Source organism: Numida meleagris, chromosome 2 (genome assembly GCF_002078875.1).
Source record: "Numida meleagris isolate 19003 breed g44 Domestic line chromosome 2, NumMel1.0, whole genome shotgun sequence".
NCBI classification, from domain to species: Eukaryota; Metazoa; Chordata; class Aves; order Galliformes; family Numididae; genus Numida; species Numida meleagris.
Window position 1 is genome coordinate 29,855,682 of NC_034410.1, and position 26,176 is coordinate 29,881,857.

At 39.1% G+C, this 26,176-nt stretch overlaps 1 protein-coding gene across 5 annotated transcripts in view; it reads right to left on the minus strand.

The window, feature by feature from the left end:
- MACC1 (MACC1, MET transcriptional regulator) overlaps positions 1-25,269 on the minus strand; it is a 35,689-nt gene extending 10,420 nt beyond the window's left edge. The window contains exons 1-3 of one of the 5 annotated variants that reach the window (XM_021387999.1): positions 24,944-25,269; positions 5,264-5,423; positions 935-2,973 (exon numbers count right to left, since the gene is read on the minus strand). In XM_021387999.1, the coding sequence (XP_021243674.1) occupies positions 935-2,973; positions 5,264-5,423; positions 24,944-24,946 (2,202 nt within the window). In that variant the 5' untranslated portion in view covers positions 24,947-25,269. Of the gene's footprint in view, positions 1-934; positions 2,974-5,032; positions 5,149-5,263; positions 5,424-24,943 lie in introns of those variants that run through there. The other 4 variants (XM_021388000.1, XM_021388001.1, XM_021388002.1 and 1 more) reach the window with 4 other exon arrangements.

Genomic DNA, 26,176 nt, shown 5'->3' on the forward strand with positions numbered 1-26,176 from the left:
TTTTAGTTGAAAAAGTTCTTTAAAAATCCTCATTGAAACAGTAGAACTCTCGGAAGGTAAGATGTTTGGCTAATGTAGCCAACCAAAAAATAGTCAATATGGATCCTAAACCCTCCTATACTTAGTGCCCATCTAGAATAAAATACTGAAGTCACACTACTGAGAAGGAGACAGTAGTACACAGTACCAAAATCCTTTACACTTTGGCAAAATCGACTGCCCCTCTGCTGCCATCTGTCATGTAGTAAAAAAATGTAATGGAATATTGTCAGGAAAGTTCAACCTCTACTGCCACACCACCAACATCTTCATCTGACTTTGTGGGCCAATATAATAAAATAGGAGGCATCACATTCAGAGCAACCCTCATATAAGTTGCTACCACTGAAAATAAGTACTAAAATATTTTCAGTGTTGTCCTTAGGTGGCTGCAACACTAAAATTGTCAAATGTGGACAGAAAATCTTGTCTTCAACAAACAGCTAGGTCACAGTTTCCTTGCTTTAAAACTATAAGGCAATCTTAGACATACATCTTATGGCAGAAATACTAATAACAGAGTTCTCCCACTGTGTGGTTATTAATTGCTTCTAATTAGGACTGTGAATTGCTTAGGTAAACAATTTACTATTGATTCATGATTTCCATGACAAAAGACAAAACTACTTCAATCATGGCCTGTCCATGTACTACATGAGCAAGATTCCTGGTATGTTTACAGAATACTGTTTAAAATGAATGGATTAAAGTATTATTTTTCATAAGAGTCTGGATGCATCTTCCACCCTTAAGTATCTGCAACAGTTAGTAATATGTTCAGGTTGTAAAAGTTCCTATGAAGGTGCAGGACAACATTTTCTTTTTCATATATTACTACTGACTTGCCTCCTGGCAATGCATTTCCAATAACCAAGTCAGTTTGTTCAATACTTACAATAATGAGCTCATAAAGGAATAGTCTCTTTTTTTTGTTAGCATGGCAGTCTTCCTTTAGCCTCTTCACAACATGCGCAACTCTGTCTGATTCTTTATCACCATGTGCCTCATTAAAGTCATCCAAAGATATATTTGAATACCCTAGAACCTCAGCCAAAGCTCTCCAGTCATAAACACTCTCTGATACTGTAGATAAAACTACTGAGTAGATATAAGTCAGCTTTTTAAATGGCAATGTAATCTGTTCAACAAGATTCCTGGTTGTCAGTTCACTGTCAGTAGTGTCCATAGCTTGCTCTTTGGAAATCACTTTTATGTTTTTACAGTGTACAAGACCAATCTTTCTTCTGAGTACTCCTACGTACCACTCTTTTATTTTAGCTTGTCCAATGGCTTTTACTTTATCTTCACCAAGAAGTGCTATTGTGTCTCCTTTAAAGTATTCCAGCAAATAGTCAATTTTATTTTGACGTAGCACAGTTTTCAAAGCCACTCCATAAGTATTAACATTCAAAATTTTGTTTTGAAACTTTGGGTATCTAACTGTTGGTATTAAAAGCAAAGGTGCAGACTTGATTTCTTTGCGTTTTTGTAAGCGCTGTGGCCTACTGATAATTCCACTTAATTTTGGAGCTGGATCAGGGGTCGTAACATGGAACTGTGTTACTTGGCTACTTTTTGAGACTTTAATCTGAACAAGAAAAACAAAGAAATGCATCTCCCGACATCCTAGCATGGAAAACAGGAATTGTTGGCGGACCATTTCACCAGTTTTCAGTTCCTCCTCTTTAATATTTTTGCTTTCATCTTCCATCTTCACTTCAAAATCTGGATCACAGGACACCAAAGAAATGTTTAGATCTTGGGGCTTTTCAAGCAGAAATGTATGTTTTCCCCACAGCTGAAACACTACAGGGGGCATATTTTTCCCTCCTTTTTTTATATCACAAATTGTAAGTTTTCCTGGAATGTAATTATGACCAAACACTGCAAAAACTGCTGTAAAAGATGGATGAATATATTTGGGACCATAAATTCCAACTGAGACAGTTCTGTGAATGTAGTCCCAGACATTAGTGGCTGGAGGCTGGAGTTTGTTTGCCTGTACTGCAATCACTGCATACATCACATGACTTAGGTCTGCTAGCTTCACTTGTATAGTATCTTGATAAGTGTAGCAATTCTCTAGCTTCTTAAAAGGCCCTTCTTTATCGAGACTAAAAAAACACACAATATCACTCATAACTTGACTGAGAGGATCATTCTTCACTTTAGCTGCAACTTTCACCTCTAGGAAAATAGCTTCCTTCGTGTTGAGATTGCTCAAGGTAAGTTCTATCAGAGGACTTACAGTGCTAGACAGCTCATTGTTAAATGATGATGGAGGATTAAGGATAGCCCTTAAACCAACTTCTTGGAATTCCCCAGGTAATACATGACCCACAGGGACATGAACATTGATATCAGAGTCAGGTAGCTGTACTGAACCCCCTTCATGATTCAGTTTACAAACTACATGAATGTCTGTAGCTTGCGTCTGTGCCCATCCAGGACTATGGCTCATGGCTTCTAAATCTAGGCAAGATCGGGTGAGTTGTCGGTGACTCAACCAAGCCATCTTGTAGGCTTCACGGTCATTTTGAAGGCATGTCACATCTGAAACTGTAGTTTTTTGAGGTGTTGGCTTATGAGGATTAAATCTTCGGTTATCAATAATATCCAAGAAGTCAGAGACACTCCTAGATCGTCCAGATCTTCTTGTTGAGGTCTTCCTTAGAAGACAATCAATATTTAGCTCATCTCCTGAGGAAGCCAAAGAATCCCTGTCACTAGAAACTTTAGAGAACAAATAGGACTTTTCTTTCAAGATAGAAAAGTATTTATTGTTTTCATTTCTATTGGAAGCAGCTATGTCATGTACAAAAGGGTTGGAGGCTGACAGTTCGTTCCAGAATGGGTTAGTCTTGGAAACAGTATGGGCATGTTTGAACAGATCAGACCACTCAATATCCAAATCCATTTTGCTTTCATTGACATCTGTTTAAGAGAAGAAAAAAAAAGAAAAAAACACAAAAAATATTTCCTAAATCACAAAAACTTGACACATTCCATTAATTTATCCTCTTAAAATGCATATGGATCAAACTGTTAAGGAATATATTTGTACATTTTTCTTCAGATCATTAAAGAGTATCAATATTGAGTATCAATGCTTTTAAGTAGCATTAAGAATCTTTACTAGTAATAATAATAATAGTACTAACAAATCAGCAGTGAAGGATGTAAAACATATTCTGCAAAATGCTGATTACTGTGAACACCAAGAAATGTTAATTAGTATCAAGCATGCTAAGATCCCATAAGATCTAAAACATTACATTTCAGTAATCTTTGGCCTCTTACAAAATTCCATGGTTTTTTTTCTTTTGTGACTACCTGTATACAAAAATTAAGCAATCACTGTTTTGTTTTTCAGACACTGTAGACAGTATGGATTCTTTTTCATGTTAGAGCACATGTATTTAACTGATACCAGCATTCTTACAATTTATCTCAGTATGAGTGGAATTTGCTATACCAGCTTTCCTTTTAAAAATTCATTGGTATAATTTATGACGACTTTTACAATTTGAAATTCAGAGAGAAATGATTTTGTGGCTAATAGCTTTTCTGAGATTGCATTTAAATAGAATAATTAAGGTTTGGAAAGACCATTGAGAACATCTAGTCCAATCTTCAATAGACAAATAAATAGTAAATAAACTGCAAATAGGCAAATAAGGGTATATAAGTGATATTTAAATTTTTTTTAATAAGAATACTTATCATTAACAATAATGACTATTTGCTGTGAATATAAGATGCCCTAGTATTTTATATTAATAACAGTTCATAAAAGTTTGTTTATACATTGGTTGACTCTCACTTCCTACAACAGAGTCTCTTCGACTTTTTGCACTAAGGCTTTCTATCACTAATATTTTGCCACTATTCTATACAGAGGTTATACCATCCCTTCTTTGTACTTGCTTAAAATCCTGTAAGGGATTTTAATTTTAGAGAGAAAACTCAGCATTTCTATTCATTCAGCATATCCATATCTTTCATTATTACACTTCCCATAGAAGGTTCCAAAGTTATTAATTATTGCTGAAGTACAAGAATGGCAGTGTGCTCAGCCAAAAAAAGAACTGAAACATTTGTACTTTTCAGTTCCAGTTTTTCATGAACTGTGACAAAAATCCTAAATAGTGAAATTTTTCCACAGTTCCAGAAAAATCCCAAATGAGAAGAACCAAAGTGGAAATTATCTGCTTCCTAGCTGCCCATCCAGAAGGCTCTAGCATTGTCTTGACCAGAGTCTTTGAAAGGAGTTGCCAGAAGGAACGAGCACAAGGCCACCAGACTGGGCCTGGGCTGCTCAATCACCAAGTGAAAAGGCCTTTCATTTCTGTCCAGTGTCCAAAAGCTTTCCCTGCATTCCAATGCTATTACAGTAGAAACATCTTATTAAAAAAAAAATCTCAAAAGTCAAATTCTATAAATTTATACATATTAGGAAAAAAATGTCTCAGCTTCTGCCTTCTTAAATGGTATGTTTCTGCAGAAGAAGTCTGAGTAGAGAGCTCTGACAGAGCCCGTGTCATTAGGCTGGTGTCTCGCATGCCAAGCTAACAGCACGAGTTATCAAGATGCAGTAGGTTAGCAAGGAAATAATTCCTACCCCCCCCCCAGCTTGCACAGCAAACATGAAGCTCACCGTTAGTCACATCTGCCACTGGAAAAAAGTTAAGAGGTCTACCTTGTGAAGGAGAACATTACCTTAACTTTTGGTTTAAAATAGCAGTGAGATTGAAGTCATTCTGGTTTTAACTCAGATTAACAGATGACATTCAACCCAGAGTTTTCTACAGTCCCAAACTCAAGCTGTTAAGCTGAACTAACTTCAAAAATTCCCTTTTCAGATTTCTGGTATTTTAAAGAAACTCTAAATTAATTAAGTTTGGCTAAGACTTCTCTCTTCTCCTCCCATCTCCATCCTCAAGAACATACCCAAATAGCATTTAGTCACATGAGGATAATGGTTCCTCCTAACCTGACTGAACAATATTTGCCTTGTCAGGGAACTTCTCTTATGCCGGCAAGTTTCTCCTAGGGAACAGTGCGACAGCCCCTGCACTTTGACTCCAAGGACATCCATTATGACTTGAGCTGAGCAAAACACAAGCGATACAAGAAAAACAAACAAACAATACAACTGTTGTACAGGGGTTTACAGAGTAGCTGTAGCTCTTAACACTATCAAGAGTTTTGTAGAAGTACAGACTTGAGGAGGAAAGCCTTAATACAGGAAACAGCAGTAGAGGCATACTGTAGGTGGCAGAAGGTATCCGGTCATCCACGTCAATCAGAGTCCCCTCTGACCTGCTCCGTGGAATCTCTGAGTTATGGAGGGAGGCTGTTCCACTACTGGAAGTGTTTTCCTCCTAGGAAACAGTTAAATGTGTAAAACATTAACAATTATGCAAGCTGCAAAAGAGGAAACTGTTGAAGAATAGTTGAGTTTTGTTCCTGTGATGAGATAAATGAAAAACTTTGTAAGTGACATTATGGTTGAAGAGCATATTTATTGAGTTTGCCTAAGAGCACTGCAGTCCAGAGTGAGTCTTACTGTGTAATTTGCAGCAAAAGTACCAGATGTGACAGCTACAATACAATGCAGCACCCCACCATTCGGAGAAAACAAAAAAATCACATAATTAAATGTCTTGCAATTGGAATTGAGCCAATTATACAATCATTTCCATTATGAATGTCTTGTATAAAGACTTTATAAAAATAATAACAAACATCTTAATTCCTGTTTTCAGTCAAAGTTGACTAGAAACATTGAAGGAGAAGATCTAGGTCTGTTCATTCCTCTGTCAAGTGATATGAAATATTTCCAGCCCTATATTGTTGTAAATGATGGTGGCCAATAAAACCATTATAATAATGGTAATAAATAAAAATGGGGGAAGGGAAGGGGAAAACCACAGATTTTTTTGTGGTCCATCCACAGCATACAACAGGCAGCTTTGTTCAGGAGTCTGAAATATTACAGCCTGCCACTTCTTCAACAGAAACTGCAGCTGACTCAGATCTTGTTTTTATTGTGATTAAAATGAGAAAAAAAAAAAAAAAGCCTTGGGGCTAGTTTTGCTGTGGTTATGAGAAAAAGGAATTTTCAGTTCCAGTTCCAATAGGTGAGTTACGGGAAAAAAGAAGCGTACTTTATACCAGAAAATTACTGAATGAGAAACTGGAAGCTGGATGACTGTTTCCATTGCACACAGTGCAATGGCTGAAGATGTGATTTTTTTCCACTGCCAATGTAACTCAGTACCTTTTATTCTTACCACAATGGCTACCTTCAGCAAATGGGAATCTGATCAGGTGCTGATTTGCACTCAGGCAGGACTGAAGGCTGATGTCAGGCTAAGGCTGACAGCTAGCCAGTGGCTTTGCTGTCATGGGGGCAGCAAGCACTTTAAGGTTCCTGTTACCAGAAATATCATCCTTAGCTTTAGAGAGGCTGATTTCAGATAACAGTGGAAGCTTGCCTCCAAGACTAACAGTTTGTAGCTTCTGCTATTAATGCCATACCGAAACCAAATTGGAATCTAAAATGCCTCTTTCACCTTAACACTGTAATTCCAACAGCTGATATCCCATATCTGTATAGAATTATCACCATCTGTGATAAGGAGCAGTATCTTTGATAAGGTGTTCGCATTCCCATAAAGTAAATATTTTTCATTGCTGCTGCAATGCTGAAAAACTGAAATGCTGAAAAACTGAAAATATTGTAGAAGTACACCAGATTTTTATCTCAGATTTCCATTTCAGGGATTTGGGGTGTTTAATCACTAGATTTGACTATGGAGACATTATGTTGGTATCCACAGTCAAACTCCCAGTAAGTTTACAAAAAGAAAGTCTACTTCTTATAGCATCAGTGTATGCATTGCCAGCACTAACCCCTGACTGACAATTTATTGACGTATTAACCTAAGAACAGTTCTTTAAATAGTTAATAAAAAGAAGTATTTCAGTAGCTCTTTGAATGGGGAGGCAGTAAGTTAAGATTAGGAAAAAGCATGAGAGTGCAAGTAGCTGCAGAAAGACTAAAATAAGAAGCCTAAGGGGAAGGAGAAGGGAGCGACAGAAGGCAAAACAAATCTCTTACACAGTGGGTGTATACTGACAGAGACATGAGAATGAGACTGCATATTGAAATCTTACACATACTACAAATTTCTGCAGAAAGAATAAGTCTATTCCTAAAAGGTTCCTCTGGGAACTCGTTAAAACCTTCACCACTAGCCTGGCACAAAGAAGAGACAGAAACTGAAAAGGAAAACCAATCTCAAAAATAAGGCCTCTCTCTCTTGACGAGGGAGCCCCTGTGATTACAGTGTGTCCTCAGGCCAGCCAGAAAGAGGAGGAGGGAGGGGGACAACATAGATGTTTGTATGCAAAAGATGACCACATTTGGTCAGGATGCCATGGGATGTGGGAAATACCGAGGACAAGCTGTACACATACAATGGGGTACTGCACTGCGCTTCCTGAGCACAGTGACATGATCTGACAGCAGGGCTGGATCCCATCTCTTCTGTGTTCCAGCCTTAGCGCTGGGAATGCTTAAACTCCCAGTGCCTCTGTATCAGACCCTTGAAATAAGAAAGCCCAATGCTTCCCCTTCTCTATGAGTAAATTCTGTGATAAAATAGCATCCTGGCTGAAACTTTGGATAGGGCAGCCCTATTAATTAGAAACTTACCTCGGTAAATGCAGAAGAATGATCCTCCGCATGAGAGGAGAGATCAGTGCACATGGGATGAAAAACCATGCTGAATAGGAGTGAAGGGAAAAGTTATGAAACCCTTTTGCTGCAAAAAGAGGGAATTATGTATGGAAAGAAACAGAAGATACGCTTTTCATTTACTGTAGCTGCTGAGTAAGAAAGATGTAACCTGACAAGTACTTAATGGTGCAGAGAATTATTTGACTGATCGTATGTCAGCTCACAGCGTGAAGTGAGCAGGAAATGAAGAAGTAAAGAAGTTGGAAAGAGATCATCTGCAGAGATGACCAGAGAGCAAACCTCACTGTAGAGAGACATGACACTTTTCCCTCTGAAAGAAAGAAATAGTTTGCTAGGTGCAGACTGCTGTTACAGCCTGGAGGCCCCTGCTCGGCCCGTAGGGGCAGGGAAAGCAGGGCCACAGTGTTCCTGGCAGACACACTGCAGCTGTCACATGGGAAGAAAAAAACATTAGAGAGAGGGGAAAGTCTCAGGTAGAAAGTTGAAATTTTCAGAGAAGTCAGGAGACAGATTTGCTGCAAACAGCATTTTTGCTGCATGCAATGCCTCTGGAAATGTCTTCCAGGTCTTTTAAAATTCAAGTGCTTTTTTTTTTTTTCTTTCTTCCTCTAGAGTTGCTACCAAGGAAAACATGGCCTGCTATGCTTAAAATAGTGGTGAGGAAAAAAAATAAAGAAAGCCCAAAAGCAAACACTTCCCCACTGCCTCTGCCCTCAAAAACAAGACAGAACACATTCTTTCGTGTTTTTAAAGAAAGCAAGAGACCAGCAATATGCCTTTCGTTCAACCTTAGCCCTGTTTGGCCTCCTTCAAGAAGAGTCTATGTTAGCAGCAGAGTTCTACTGTGGCAGTGTCACCCCACAGACTCCTTGCACATGCAGTGATACTCAGGCATTATTCACAATGATTCATGGCCTTCATCCAGAGGATGAAGTTTTGTCATTTGTGGAGACAAGACAAGCAACACAAGCAGGTGATGGAGATGTGCTTCATTCCTCAGGCTCACTCAGCTGTCATGAGGGACGATGACCAGCTAGTTACGAAGGCTGGGTTATTAGACTTACAAGTTTACTTCTGAAAACGGTGCAAGGCCTTTCTGTCAGAATGTTAAATACAGTATTCCTGACCTGACCTAGTACCAAATATACAGAACCATTCAAATTCCATCAAATGAAGAGAAGAAAAGGATTTCTAAGAGAGAAAGGAATACAAAGAAGAGAGAGGGTTTCAGAACGTACTACACATCATCATCATCAAATCTAAAATACTGCCTGTTCTGAACAGATTAACACATTTGCAACTGAGTATCAGTTACATCAATGGGTCATATTACAATAGTTCATTGGTACTTATGGTCTGGAGATAAGTCACTGGACATGAGTTTACCAATCTCTTGACCACAAGGCTGAACTATGGTATTGTAGCTAATGGTAGTACAGGACAACAAGCAAAGTTTTCAGTTGATGTGATGAAGTCTTCGGCTTACTGTCTTAGCCTAGGATATGTGAGACAGTTAAAGATTTGCATCTGTATCTCATTTTGTACTGAGAAAGCAGTGGCTTTTAATGTTCAAACTAAAGATCTCAGTCATATATTAGCTATCTTACAAATACTAAGCAGCAATGTTAGTGCCTCAGTATGATCCTATTACCTGTCACTTTGCCTATAATGATAAGAGAATATTTTCAAATGATATATCTGCTAACTTATTCTGTTTTTAAATAAGTGATTCATTTGGTACCTACTTTTCAATTCTGAAAACTTATCATACTATGATAATGTGATTTGCAGACACATTCACACTCCTACCTGAACCCAAGTTTTAAGGTTTCTGCAGACCCAACATCTCTCTGTGGTGATGCTTGTAACTGACATAGTCACTGCTCATAATACTTCATTTGAGCTAGCTTTAAAAGGCAGAGCTAGTAGTCTTAGTGCAACAAAGAGCGGGACCTGAAGTAGGTCATCCTCTCAGTAGATTTCCACAACTTCACTAGGGTCTTTTTATAGCCTCCACTCAGCTCTGCGCTACCCAAAACTTGCTGCTTCGCAGCCAGTTTGGAGAATACTATGCAAGCAAAAATGCCTACGCTTTCTTTAAAAGGCAAAGACCCTTCCTTTCATTCCACACATCTACACACCTAAATTGCTTGCTGTAAGCATAAGGCGTACAGCCTTTTTTTTTTATTATAAACATTGCATTTGGGAACATTGCTTTCCAGAAACCTCAAGAATGCATAGATAAATCTTGATGTTGTATTTTGAGTTTCAGCTACCACTCTAAAATAAGTTACAGTTTCTCTGGCATCAGAAAAAATAATAATAATACACGTATATATGTTGCTTTCCACCTGTATTACCAAATAACTTTTTAAAGAACTGAAAATGGAAAGTAAGGATGTCCTTAACAAATTAAAGTTACCAACTTTCTGCCATTAAATAGTAATATTACTTCTTTATTCTGAACAGAGAACTTCCCAGGTTGATTTCCTTAATTTTTCTAAAAACTCATTTACTTACTTCTTCTCAAAAACCTCTAAAAACAATAATGTTTTTTTTTTTTTAACAAACAAACAAGCGTGATGGATTCTCACGTGCCATGTATAAACATGTATACTGTCAAGCACAGAGTTTCTTCACTATTGGAGGTCCTGTGAAAACACTCCTGGCTACTTCACAGGGCTTACAAGTTAGTGCTGACAGTAATCCCAACAGAGTTATTCCTTCAAAAGTGATGTTGAACACCTTCTTTAAGGAGCATCTTTTATTTAACAATCTGATTATAAATTTTCATTGCTAAGTGCTGCAATTTTTTTGGTGTTTCAGTGCCACCATGATATATGCCATATTGCACAGCAAAGATAGGGCTTCTATGTAAAGTGTTCTGCATGTAAACCACAGCCCTGCTGCCTATCCCATTCTTTTATTGTTTCCTAGGATGAAACTGTCAATATTTTTTAATAACCTAGAAGGATGAAAGCTACCAGGAATCTCAGAACTTCTGCTAGCTATTTATGTCCCTGTCAACTATAGCTTTTATGTGATTATCGGTTTGTAAATACAGAATATTCAATGTGTTGAGTATTTTTCCCTTGCTTTCATCTTTTTCTCCTAATTAGACTTTCTCTCCTACCCAAACTGCATGCAGAAGTTACACTGGGTCTTTCACTGAGCAGCTTACCTGCCAGGGGAGCGGCTATGAGGCCTTAGGCACCCGCACGCTGCCTCAGCTTAGACAGCACTCCCAGCTTTCCTGCATAGTGTTTATTGTGCTTTTCCCAGGAAAAAGGCTCGTGCCTTTGCGTATTCCTGCCAAAAGGCAGTTCACAGAGGGACAGATATAAGCTGTGGTCTTTGAGGGCAGGAAGCAGTGGTGGAGGGAAGAGAAGCAGCAATAACATTTACAGGAGCAAATAGTTTACAATCTCATGGCTGACAGAATAATAAAGGAGACTTCTTTTATTTTTTTAAACAGAAAGTCTATGCCCTGGAGTCACAAAGTCATGACAAAAAAAATATATATTAAAAGAAGAGGCTTCCTCTATTCCAAACACTGGATTTTGGCAACATCTAAATGTTTAATGCTCTTACAGTTATATATGGAAAACAGTGCATTTGCTATCCACCGAGAACGCAAGTAAAGGATAACAATTTCCAGAAAATCAAACCCAGGAAAAGTAGTGAACTAGTTCTTCATTAGGAACCGGCATTCATGCATTTCACTGAGTTACATGTTTCCCAAAAGTAATAAATTGAAGGGCTGAGCACAGGCAAGGGAAAAATCCCTCTTGACTTTTAACATTTAAATGTCTCATCTGGTCCAGTGATGTGATAAGTGAAACCCTTGAAAAGCTGTGCTCTCTTCATGGCACTAAGTCAAAGCACCAAGGAATTCACCTGCAGAGAAAGGCCATTGTTTTATTCACTCACAGTGCTTCTAAGCTCTTAACTTTCTAATTAGAATCAACATTAACAAGAGATGTTAAGCACCTATACCAGCTGGACAGGTTGCAAAGATAGGAGATTTTTTTTCCTATTCCAACCTAAAACAGATATAATAACACAGTGTAACTGACACTGTGCCAGGACCCAGTCTTGAACTTCAAGCTGTGATACTGACGTTTCCCTCTGGGTACTGAACCTACATTTCTACAGCCATAGATTAAAGATACCTAAGCAAAACATGCAACATGAACCTCAGAGTAAATTCATCTTGATACCCAAGTCTTTTAGACCCAAGTCTACCCAATTAAAAGGTACTTTTAATCCTCTGGTGCTCTAGTTTCAGGAAATTGAGTTGAGTGCCTGAAGAAAGACACCAGCCTAGGTCATCACGTGGATCGTTCTACATGCAACTGTTTACTTTTTTGAGGAGATGGTCAGGATGAAAAACAGTTCACATGGCAGCATACCTGGGGATTTTGCTTAGCAAAGCTTGAACTATGCCAGGCAAGCTTTCAAATTGCATAAACTAGAAAGGAAGAAATCATAAGCATCTAGGGTATGTATGTGTCATGGTTTTATGATTTCTGGTTATTTGTATTCCACGTCATAACATCATGTAGTGTATGTACCTGGTTCTCAGAAGAGAAGAACTACTACATTCCCCAGGGGACTTTGTTGCCTTTTTACCGTTTTCCAGTCAGAGAGAAAGATAGAAACTTGCATATCACGAGACCTGCTCCTCTTCTTGTCCCGTCTCTCATCCCAGCAGCATCTCACTCCCCAGCCATCTCACCATCGGTATTAGAGTAAGGCCTACCTTAATTTTGGACACTCTCTCTCATCTTATTGGATTTATTAGCTTAAATTGTAATTATACTGTATTATATTGTGTTATGTTGCATTCCGATATCTTATTTAGTAAATTAGTTTGTTTCTCCTCAGATCATTGCTGCTGTTTTGTTCTTAGGGCCATCTCCCTACCCTTTTTTCCCTTTTCCCTTTCCCGTGGGAAAGGTCCATGGGTCCCCCGCCCCATTAGTCACAGAACCAGGCCGAACCAGCCTATAAACCGTTGACAGTATGGGGGAAAATAAATAAATAAATAAATAATCAAGTAAAACACTTGTTATGGGTCTGCTAAGAAATAAGGAGAGATTGACACAGAAAAGGAAGAAATGGAAGATGGAAGAAGCTCAGCGTGGAAACAAATGAATAAAGCAATTACCCATGTCCAGAAAATAATTACATTATATATGGTAGAAGGAAGGAGTCCTCCTTCCTTCATTAAGGAGGATTGTCATTAAAGGTTAGTCTAGAGAGTTTCTAACCATAGCATAATCATTCTCCATCACACTCACAAATTACATTTTGTTGTACTTCTGACTGTGTAACTGACACACAAATATGTGACAGAACAAATAATATGTCTGACAGATTGGGATTTTGTTGTTGTTGTTTTTTAAGAAAAAGCAGATACCTGTTTTTCATGTATTGATCTGTTTTGATTGAAGAGCTTGTTTAATAGTCCTTGGCATTTTACCAACATAAAGAAGAGAGCATTCAATGGAGTCTTAATCACTGTGACTCTTTCCCAGGTATACTAAAGAAAGCCCATGTTTTCTTTGTTGCTTTTTATGGCAACTGTAGACCACAAAGCTTGGTCAGAACTTTTTCTCTGGCAGTGAGATGTCATTTCATTTAAAACATTTATGCCTGCATTGCTAGTAACAGGCTGTCCAAAGTTGCACCTGCCAGTATCTTGAAGTTATTTTTGATATTGTTTGCTGAAACTGTAATTTTGAAGGGAAGAAGGGAGGAGAATTTGTAAAAACAGATTTTGTTCTCTAAAAGCCAAACCCAGTACCTCTCATATTGCAGACACTCCCTTTATATAGCAGTTACAAATGTTCTTTACAGGAAAAAAAAAATCTTACTTCTATTAAAAGGGATTTATGTTTAAATGGGCCGTTTCTCTACCAGTGAAGGACATCTTAATCTCCAAATTGTACTCTTAACTATTTATCAATAGATTGTTAAAAATGACATACTTTTACTGAAGTAATATGATTAATATGAAATAATAGAGCCAGATAGATCCTGAAGTTGTGATGATCCAGCAAAAAATTAATGCAGAGGAAGATAAATTGCCATATAATATTATATTAGATCCCATTTAATAATCCATCTCAGGTCGCAGCAAACTATGTATTTCAGAATTAAGAATTGCTACATATGAAGACAGAGGAAGGGCTGTTTCTAACATTGCTGGTAGTTTTATACATACAGTCTTCAGCATCACATACAGGTTCTTCAGAGGAAACATCTGAGTTCAAGAAGATTTGAGGCAACAAGTTCCCAATAAATTCCATGCCCTTACGTATCTAAATTTAGTTCTTAAATCTTGCTGCTTTACATGTTCACTGAATGAACAGTGTGTTCCTATATATAGAGAAGAGGGCATCCATATTTCTCTTACTACTCAGTAGGACAGCATGCCCCATGTCATCCATTTTTTATGCAGTGATGACAAAGACATCTTTCAAAGGAAGAAATAAGTGAAAGTATGCACTGTGTGAGCTAGTTGTTCCACCTCTCCTCTTCCTCCAGTCCCTATGTTCTTTAGTTCTTCATTCTCTCCATTGCACCGCCATGTCCAACTGGCTTTCCAGCAGCAGTTCTCCCTCTTGCAGTTCATACTCCTAGCATGGATGCAATACCTCAGTGGAAATCTAGGTTTCCCATTCTGGAAAACCACATTATTTTAGTGCTACAGGTTGTGTTACTGATTGAAATCACGTCAAGTGTGTATATTCCTTTTTCTACCTTCCTGGAGTGCTCAGAGGCAGAAATCATTCCTGAGGTTCTCAATGACATCTGGCTGACCTCTTGAAAAGACGGATGAATTACTCATATGACAAATCAGAGAAGGCCATATTTTAGCCCAGATATTCCTAGGTTGACTTCAATCTCCCTTTGCCTTTACTCACCTCCAAAAGCAACAGCACAACTCCAGCTTTCTCTTCCTAACAGCCCTACCCCTCGGGCTGCTACAGGTATCCTACCTCCACCCCTACTTGTTCCAGCTCTTTCTTCTAAGCCAACATCATTGGCTTCTGAGGGCAAAATTTGATGAAGCAGATGTGGCCCAGGAGTAGCATGAGCAGGTACTATACACAGAATGCTGCCTGCCCACAAAACTTTTTTCACTCAGCTCTATTTTCCCATGCCATTTGCCATGAAGAAAACAATTTTTTTTTTCTTTTTTTTTTGGTTAATTTGGCAGTGGTGAACAGAAAAAGACAACAAAGCTGTTGCTACTTTCTTACTTCCCAACCATACACAAGCGCATTCGCTATGGCAATGAGTGTTAGAGATGCAGAGGGAGTGAGCACAGGACAAAGTGAGGGGCCAGTGGGTCAAGCACTAGAATAAGTGAGATTTTCCACTCAAGTCACAATTCAAACTGGGGGAGAAGAAAAATCTACCCCTAAATTACCATACATTTCATTCTTCCATTAACAAAAAATAGTCAGTTTACTTGAAGAAATGTTTTCATCTATCTCATAAAAGTTTGGCTGATCCCCCAGAGAAAACTAATGGCTGGAATTACGCAGTTACAAATTCATCAGAAAATACCAAGCACACAAAATTCCGTAACAGTGGGTCTCAGATAATCCTGCAGAAAATCTTCAGGAAATTCATTCAGAAATTTTGTGGATTATACTCTATCGATTCAAATGTGTGCCCAGATTTCTATTTCATTTATTGTTCTTCATCACACTTGAAGTTATTGACTTTCTAACAGAAGTGCAGGGCTGCAGATCAAAAACTCTCCAATCTGATCACAGCAGTTCAGTACATTGTCTCCTAATTGTCTCCCTCAAAAACAAACAACAAAAAAAAACCCTACCAACTCTAGTCAGTAGTCTTGTCCCTCTTTCCTGTCCCTGTTCATGATTTTTTACATAAAGTGTATTCACTTTCTGTAATAATACAGCAGCTACTGCAAGACTGAGCCAGTTTTTAGCCTTGTGAAAATCTGTGTTCCAACTCTTTGTTTCGGCTCATCCTTCATAGAAACTGAACATACCTTCCATTTAATATAAACCAAGCAAGTTCAGTATTTTGTAATACTAACTCTCCAAAAAGGCTGTGGTTCTTTGACCTCACTGGCTTCCAACACAGAAAAATCCTGTGCCTTATTTGCCATCTAAAACCACCTGTGCAGCCATATGATGCTCCATTCACTAAAAAGAATAATCACCTGGCATATGAAGTAAAACATCTATGTAGGCTACTGCCAGCCTACTGTTATCAAGGAAAGGTTACAGAAAATTGATCTGGGATCACTAGGATATTTTAATACTGTGAAAAGATGAATTAATTTCATACATATTATTTTAAAAGGCAATTCTCATACACTACCTCGAGTGGAGGTTCTTCTGACACTGCTCTTGCAGAAGGGTGGCTAATCTCTGGCTGCTGGAGGTAAATGACAACAGTGACTCATACATTGGCTATAGCAGAGTGGATGGATCAGAACAACCATCTCAAATATCCCTTAACAGCCTAGGGTGAAAAGACCCTACAAGCACCAGCATAGGCCATGTCATTTGGGATTACTGTCTACATGAAGCTGGAGTTCCTCTAGTTGCCTAGTTTCACTCTGATCATTGATAGCAGAATAATGTTTGCTTTGAATTGAAACCAGGTACAAGGTTACAAGTAGTATAAACTGAAATCCAGACCACAGTTATAATAGCTTTCTAGAGTTTTGACATTCTTAGTTAGGAACCTGAAGGTATCTGCCATGTACTAAGTCTGAAGGTTCAGCCTATGCAGCAACACCTTCCAAATGCCATCCCTAAAGAAACTTTTTTGGTTTCATCTTTGTAAGTTTGCTGTCCTTGTTCCATCTGAACTGAAATATGTGAGGAAGATTTCACATCTTTACCATAAGGTCATTGCCTTTGATGTTAAAGCATTTCACTCCTTGGCAGGAAGTCTGAAGTTTTCCACCTTTAACCAGTTCCTACTTCTTCAGATAAGGGTTCAAAAATACGTGTTGTGTTATGAGAAATACTGAAGATTCCTATGAGTGAAATTAAACTTTTTTTAAAATGAAATTTGGTATTTTATACATTTTCTATAGAGATCAACGTACAGAGCACATGTACAGTGCAGCTGAAAGACATTAGATCAAGAAACTCACTCCTGCCACTATACATGTATCCTTGACATTACTGTCAGGGGTTCCTTGCTTGAAGCATACAAGTGTCAAAACATGCAGATATCATATTAGCATTTAACTTGTAAACATCAAACATGCACCTTGATGTGTAATTGCAAGTTACTTTGCTTAAGAGGTTTTATTCCTTGGCTGCAGAAAGACTGGAGATTCCTGTTACTTCTCTTGGCTACAGACATGTGCAAACCTGTTTGTGCCATTTATTATATGAGATTTTCAGTCTCCTTTTATGGTAGTTATTCTTCCATCTTTCATGACATTGATGATGACGAGCAGATATTTACAGAACATAAGATTCTGCAACCAAGAGCTATCTACTACAGAGAGCATGAAGAGTGTGAGATATGGAAGTCAAAATGCTAAGGATATGTTTTGCTTCCAAAGTTTCATCTAAACTATAATTTGACAAGTATTCTTGGAGATGCATTGTCCTAACGTTGTCTAGGCATGAACTTGGTTTAGATCAGCTGTTGACAGATTAGATATTAAAGTGTTTTCCTTTAAGCTATTGTATAGCTATCCACTTCCATGAGAAAAAAAAAAAAAGCATCAGTCAGTAATACATCAGGAACTACATGTAAAGATATTTGTCTAATTAAGTGAAAGTTATTATCCTCGGAATTGCAATAGATTGTGCTGAGCTTCACACTACAACTATATCAAGGCAGTATGAATGTAACTGAACAGTTTGTTTTGTTCTGCAAGCTAGGTCAGATTATTTTATTTTGTTTAGGTGAGATCATTAAATTCATCTCACACTACTGATTTCAGCACGTTTTTACAATGCTGAGTCAATGTCTGTTGTCTTCCTTTGGTATGCTGAATCACTAACATGCGCACAAATACTTTTGTCTTAATGTTCTTTAGAGATTAGCATTAAAAAAAAGGCTTAAAGCATAATCCATAAAGAACATTTTCCCTGCAGAAAAAGAGTGAGCTTTCACTCCACTTTCTCCATATGAAGAGAGAGGTGATTTGCCACCCAAGAAAGGTGTAGGCTGCTCAACACACAGACCCACCTATCCCAAGAGGAGTGGGGCTTGAGACCCATGGACTTTAGGACCACAGGCAGAGAAGCTCAAAAGCTGGCAGCTCGTCTATCTGTTGGACTCCTTCAGAATCACTAGATTTGATTTATTCACGGATTTCAAAGTCAAAAGAAACAAAGCAATTGCCTTTACTCTTCCTATGCAGAACCAAGGGCACAGACTTTCACCTTCCTATTATTGTGCCAAGCTAAATATATTTCTATTGAATTGGAACAGTTTGAGAAACATCCAATCTCGAGACCTAGAGCTGGTAGGGACACATGATGGTGGGACACAAACAAGGGTTGTGGTTTAGTTTTTCATTTATATCCTGGCAGACCTAGCTGTGACAGCAACCCTCTGCTAAACTTTGTACAAACATGCAGTAAGCCCACCCTGGTCACAAGGAGCTGACTGTTTAAAACACAAGACAAGGAAGGGCAGAGATAGAAGACGGTAGGAGGGAGGAGTGGAGAAAACCAGTTTACAGACCAAAAACTAAAACACGAAGAGATTACCATAATGTCTTCCACACCTACCATAAGAGCTGCATAAACAAGCACTAAGCCCCTTAAAAATCTGGCTCCAAACAACCTGTCCCAGACCACACAGGAAACCAGCAACAGAGCAGAGGATGTTTGAGTGCCTTGGGAAGAAAGCTACGACTGTGATCAGGTACTGCATAAATATCACAAGAGCCCTTCTCTTTCTCAAAATGTTCACACTCTGAAAAGGCAATTAACTCAAGAACAAGGCAAGTGTTAGTAACACCTCCTGAGAGCCTTGTAGCATGGGTACATTCAGCCTCGCTTTTCAGCTATGAGAAGTAATCAAAAGCAGCAGTTATGTTCAACATGTGGTAGAAAATTACCAATAGAGAGAGAGATTATACACATTTACCACATTTTTTCTGGTTCTTTCATTTCCCTTGTAGAACAATTGACTTTATTACTTCATAAAACAAAAAAAACCAACAAAACAAAACAAAAAAAAATAGTGATGGTGAATGCAACTTCTGTTAAGTGCAGCCTTCAAGAGAATTGTCCTTCTGTTTCCTCTACCATACTCCACATGAGGGGAAGAAAACTCTTAATGAAAAAAATCACATTTCTCTGGTGAGCACATCAGTAGCACACACAGTACCTTTAGTCTGCATGCTTGTGACTGGTGCATAGTCATGACTGCTAACACCACACTGAGGAATTCCAAGGTGCAAAGACTCTGACATATTTTCTGGATTAGCAGTACTTCTCTGCTGGGCAGCCACATTAACAGCTACCCACTGGAGCAAGCCAGGCAAGTCACTGTGGGGGGGAGCCAGCTGGCAGACAGTAATGCCTTTTTGTCTGCCAGAGCACAGATAGCTCTGATAGCCACTACATGCACCTTTTGTTCTCCGCTAATCTGATAAAGAAATTACGATATTTTAGTTACAGCAATTACAATTTACAACTAGGTTTACGAACCATTCAGATGTTTCTGAGCACCTCAGAACAGCAGTTATCCCTCTGGGGAGCCATGCTAGCTAGCTTCCCCCACAATCCTCATAGCTATGTGGAGTTTACCACTGGGGTTTTTCAGCTCATTCAATTAATGTAACCCACAAATTAGCCCTATGTACTACCTAGCTGCAGGACTAGGAAACTTCACCTTATGCCAGCTTGTAGAAGTTTGTCCTTTACATGGAAAGTGAGGGGCAGTGTTTTGCTTAGCTGTCCTCTTCCCACCCCTTGAGAGAGCAACTATGAACACTTCAGCCAGAAGCTCCTTCTGCTGAGAACTGTTAGATGTTTCCTTGGAAAGCTAATGCATTTTTACAAATGTATTTGTTAATGTTGCTCATTTCACTTTTATAATATATAGCATAAAACTTACTGGCAGTGAGTTAAACAGACCAAATTTCAAATGGGAAGTCAAAAAACTTTGTGCACCCACACAATGAGCAGAATAGCAAACAGCCATTACTCAGGTTCAAAGCACAATAATTTCACACAGAACAGCAGGTGACAAATTATGCTGCAGGAATTAGGGCAGCATTATGAATAAATGGAGAATTCTTGTCTCCCTGCTATGTCGAACCCCTCGTCTTTTACAGAGACCCTTAATTTAGGGCAAGCGGATCAGAGCAAGAGAGCTCAAAAAGGTGATCACCACACTACAGGCTTTTCTCCAGGGCTCTGAGTTAGTGCTGCATGAGATCACCTATGAATAAAGCTAACCACCTAAAAGTCTTGCCAGTTGCTCCACCCCTCCCCTCGGTTATTTCAGGCTAAGTCATTTCCTTTTAATTATGCAGCTTAGTGCATGTAGAAATACAGTTTCTTCTTCTTGTAAATACATACCCAAAGTCTGTTCCCAATTAGATCATAAGACTGAAATTAGGCTGCAGGATCTGACAGCAATGGATCACAAGTTTTGAGCCTACTGGTGAAAGTTTTGATCTTGATAGACCTAGGCTAAGGTGGGAACTCAAACAACTCATTAAGTCACCGCACAAATGTTTTCTTATACAGCTTATTGCAACCAACAGGCAAGGAGCTGTTTGCTTTGGTGTGACAGCAAGAGGACTAGCGCAATGGGCAAGCAATGCCGTTAGCAGGTAGGACTAGTAAGTACAAGCGCAAACAGAATTAATGCCATTTTTTTTTTTTTTTAAACTAGAAGTCAGTGCAAACTGAAGTAAAAGCCCACTACATAGGTCACTCCAGAAGTAATGCCTCCTATTTACTTCCATGGAAACTACAACAACTCCAAAGAGCACAATAACACTGATAGAGTGAATTCTGAGTTAGAAAACACTACTTTTCAATATAGTCACCGCCCATTAGCTCTGCATTTTTGTCAGTGATGAACAAAAGCCTGCATGTTGCACTCTTTAAGAATCTGTACCAGTGGAGGTGATCCACAGTTACTGTCACCACTGCTGAAATGCACCACCCAGCGCCTCACTGGGCTCACATCCACTGGCTGGTCTCTGTAAATGTCAGTGGTGCCATTTTTTCTGCACGGAGGAATTCAGTTCTACTCCTTTGCTTCATACGCATTTCCATGTCAGACGCCATTCTGTCAGACTGCACCTCTGCTGCTATCTGTCTCATGTTAACAAAATGTAATGGAGCAGCTCTCACACTTTAGAATAATCTTAAATACTTGTGAGCTACCATTTAAAGCAAGTGAGAACTATATGCTTCCACAGAGAGAGAGATGGACATCAGAGAATTCAGAGTAATCTTGGGATAGAACTAGGGTCAAATCCCCCAAGTTTTTAAGGCTTTTAACAAGAGACATGATCACCTGGCAATTGTGCTTAAGGCTAAGGCTGCTCTTGGGGATGCCACTTGGCTGCAGGGCTGGCTGTTCCAGAAACCAGCAGTCTTACTGGTAGTTATCTGGTCTCACAGTGAGCTGTCCCAGGCAACTATGAGTCAGTGTTTATCTCTGCTGCTCTGTGGGATGTAATGGTAAGGTGAGAGAAGTGGGACTGCCACATTCAGCAGAGGGTAGCCATTAGAGCAGCTTAAATGTAAAGCAAGACCTTACCCAAAGTAAAATAGCAGCTATGTCTCAAGCATGTTGTAAAGAGGAAAACAAAGATTATCTTGAACTCAGATTCTCCAGTGGAAACAGATATCCTCTAAGGAGTAGAAAAGATCCTTTTCCCATTTATAAAGCTAAAGAAAATGGCTGATTCAACTGTTTACATTTTGGATTCCTATAACTGTCCTCCAGAGTCTTTTGTAAATAAAAATTCTAACAGCAGAAGATCTAGAAGTGCCTGTTGTAGGCTGCCAAAATGCTCACTGGGTTTCAGAGCAGTGTCACCCATAACAGTGAGAGGGAGGCAGCATCCACAAGTACACAACAAAGATGTCATTCACGTCATCAGGTGGCCTCCTCCTGAGCAGGCTGGCTCAAACAGTAAAGCTCAGCTGTGCAGGGAAGGGACTCCCATCATTACAGTATATGCCTCCTATAAAATTCCTTAAAAGGAATGCCTGGACATATCCAAACCTAAAAGCCTTTCCCATCCAGCACAAAGAGTACAAAATATCACTCCCTGCAAGCTCTAAGAAAGCTTCACTTTCCTACAATTTTTGGTGGTTCAAAGCCCTGAATCAACTTTGCTTTCACTCCTCAGTATGTATGCACTCCTGTGCCTAAGCACATTGAAGTACATAATAGACACTTACTGAAGTAGACACATTACTGAAGTTCTGGTAAGCGGGAAGGAAAGGTCAGTGAAAAGTGAGTTGAAAGTGTTTGCTCACAAAGAAAAATTCTTTGGTTACTCATGCTCCAAGAAACTACGAAGAACTACCAGAAATCTTCATACACTGGACAGCATAATATTAAGTTTGCTGCATATATAAACATCAAGTGTCATTTTTGGAGGAAAATTTTTTTAAAGTTCCTATGGATTGAGTTCTAAACTAGTTGCAATTTCTTAGGAAAAGTTTATTCATGATCCTGGATACGTTTGCCTAAAGTGCATAGATGCCAAGAAATCAAATAAGATACAGTACTGTACTAAGAAGCAGATGAAAATATGGAAAAATATTACAGATCCAATGCATATATATGTTTCAGATGAATATATGACATCAGCTTTACTCAGGAGTTCAGTTTCTGAAGAAACTCTCTGTTGAAAATACAGAGTTGAGGAAGATGAACTGAAAAGAATTCAAGAAAGGGAGTGACAAATGAAGAATGCTTCTCTAGAAGTTGTTAAAAAGATGCAAGGTCAAATTAGTCTAAACTTTTTGTAATAGCAGCAGAGTATGGGAATATCAAGACAGGGACACTATGGAAACAGCTCCTTTCTGTTTTTCCAACAACATTCTATTTCCCATCACTGGAGCTGGGAAGTAACTTAGGATCCTACGTAGTACTTTGTAGTAGAAGGAATGGAAGAGTGTAGTTCCAGACAGAGTTATGCTTTCTACATTTTTTTTTTCTTCAAGTACACAGCATAGAGTTTGTGGTGCAGAAGTCTGACATACCACAGCTGCCACTGACAAATAGCTCTGATCTTTATATAGGAGATCCTTTAGTGACCATCAGATTCAATTGACTGATCAGCTCTTCGGATTCAGTCTTTTGGTTTTTACATTAACATGGTTTATATTCTTTCACTAAGTTCATTTGGAGTTTCATCCACCTATTTTGCATTCATATTTTAAGGCTGAACTTCCCCTACAAGGACTCGTGCCAAAGTTTACAGTAGCATGAACACGGGTAGTTTCTCAAGTTTATCTGCTGTAGAAAAGAGAAAACAAAGGCATCTGATGTGAGAGAGAGTGAATTTCAAAATTTCTGCTTCTCCGTGGTGCCTTCATAGAAATCTCTCAGAGAGAGTCCACCAAACACCAACATTCTTGGGCCACAAGCTGAACGTCCCTATGACAGAGTTAAAAGGAATTTGAGTAACAGAAGAGTGCAATTGAACACAATTAACCATTCTCATAATAAGAGGAGAGGAGAAAATAAGAGAGAGAGGCAGAATAACAGTTTGGTTTAAACATTTAAATACTCAATAAGCCTTCTACTGCAATATATAATTAGCTTGTTGAACACATTCCCAGAGGATATCGTTGCGCTAAACAGTTTTGTGGATACAACTGAAGGTATTCCTCATTTTTAACATACTCAATGTAAACACTATTTTACAGCTTCCAGGAAGACAGTAATCAGCTTCTATTTGTGCTGTAAATCTCCTTGTATGTCACCCATCCAAAACAGACACCATCCAACTAGTTTCAATGTGTTAAGTTCTTCACTGGAGCATTTCATGTCAACCTCTGTCAAACATATGGTTTTGGGCTACAGAGAGTTTTATTTCCAGTGGTAATTTGCGTCTCCCAAGATCAACACACTAAAAATTATCCCCTCCCTCCCTCACTTACTTGGGAGGATACCTATTTTCATTTCATAGTAAATATAACCCAAAATGATTTCTCAAACTCTATGATTTTGAACGGTCTCCTTTAAATTTTTTTTTTTTTTTATCAAAGCAGAGGTGTTACTAGCTGAGCAGTAATAACAGGTGGGAAGAGAACAAGAACAGTTTCTTCCTTGTCTTACATTTAAACGTGTGGTTGTTTTGTTTGTTTGTTTGTGGGGCTGGGATTTTATTTTATCTAAACAGACTAGCCAGCTCTACTTGTCACATTTTTAGCCATAGAGTTTGTTCAAGGTCTATCAGCATTTTCCTGCAGTCAGCCTAGAGATACAACCTTTCAAGGATCCTATTAATAGAGAACAAATACGTTAAAGGTCAGAAGTATACTCTTTACGCTCTGTTTTTCTGATTTCTAATAGCTTTCTTGTTAACAATGAAGATGCTGATGTGGTGTTCAACACACCCTTTTGCATGTTCCAGATCTCTCTCTGACAAAGCACTGGGGGCCAGAGCAACTGCTGCATGCATCAACAGGAATGTTTCTGTTCATACAGAAGAAAAGAGAAACAGAAAGAAAGAGAAACAGAACCCAACAACAAGGAAGTAAATCAATAAATAAAAGCACCACGCATGCCCACCCACCCAACCAGCAATGGCTTATTTCACAAAAGAAGAAAGACGTGGAAGGTCAGCTTAATACTGGTTAATTTAAATTTTTAAGGGGCTCGCTATTATTTGTCCTCTCAGGAAAGGCAGTCACCAGCACTTAGCAAGCACAGTGCCTTTCTCCACACATCTCAAACTACCCTAGGGTACAGTAACATGCAATCCAAAATATACAAAGATCTGCACCTTCTCCAGAGGTACCTGGCACTAGCTATGGCCAGAAACGGGGTAGCAGACTGCAGCATTAGTACTAAGTAAACAATTACTGCAATATTTCAGACCCTCTGAAATATTTTAAATGCAAACAAACAAAAATACTTGATATTTAAAAAAAAAAGAAAATAACTCACCATTCTGGAAACTAAGAGCCTTCTCTTAGATCCAAATTATGCCGTGGCTCAGGACATCAGCACTGTTGAAAGAGCACCTATTCTTTGCTCCAGCTTTGAAAAATTCCAATGTGCTGAGGGCTGGGTTAGCTGCTAGGAGCACACCTGGTGTGTGCCTGTCTGTGAGAGGTGCTGAACAAAGCCTGCTGGAATTTGCAGTCTAGCAAGTACCTAGCACCACTTGTGCAAGAAGACAGAAGAGAGTGAAGGAACTACATTACCCACAACTGCCTTCAGCTGGTTTATGATTACACCTGAAACCAGGAGAGGTGGTGTGGAAGTTTCACCCTGGGGAGGAGAGACAGGCACACGTGGAAAAGAAGAATAGAATGTGCTCTCCTCATGCGCCACCAGAAGCTGGTTAAGGTTTTCTGCTTTCACATGACACATCACAGATCCGTTGAATGTGCTGGGAGGGGGACAAAGGATGGGCTTCTGATAAAGTTCAGGGTTAGAAATAATTAGATTTACAGGCAATGAATACAGCGACCATAATTGCACGAACCTGTAGGACCGGTTTGGGGATCTCTGTGCATGCAAGGTAATCAGACAACTGGGTATGAGGAAGCAAATGAACAAGGGGCGGCAATGGCTTGAGAAGACATCGACAGAGGAAGCAAGACAGAGACATTCCGAGCAGAAAGATTTCCGTTTGGCCCCGTGACCTTTAGGAAATCATGTTTTCCCAAGCATTATATTGCAGATGCTGCAATACTTATTTCAGCATTCTTTAGGATATAGAGACAAAGAGCATAGCCACAGCGACATTGTGATATTTCAGTCTGGAGAAGAGGGGGCTCAGGGGAGACCTCATCGCTCTCTATAACTACCTGAAGGGAAGTTGTAGAGAGCTGGGGGTCAGCCTCTTCTCTCTTGTAACTAGTGACAGGATGAGGGGGAATTGCTTCAAGTTGCGCCAGGGGAGATTTAGGCTGGACATTAGGAAATACTACTTTTCTGAAAGAGTGGTCAGGCACTGGAACGGGCTGCCCAGGGAGGTGGTGGAGTCACCGTCCCTGGAGGTGTTCAAGAAACGTTTAGATATAGCGTTGAGAGACATGGTTTAGTGGGGTTGTTGGTGGTAGGTGGATGGTTGGACTAGGTGATCTTGTAGGTCTTTTCCAACCTAGCTAATTCTATGATTCTATACGATAAATGGTCTTTGAAGCAGGCATGTCATGGGGAGTTGGAGAA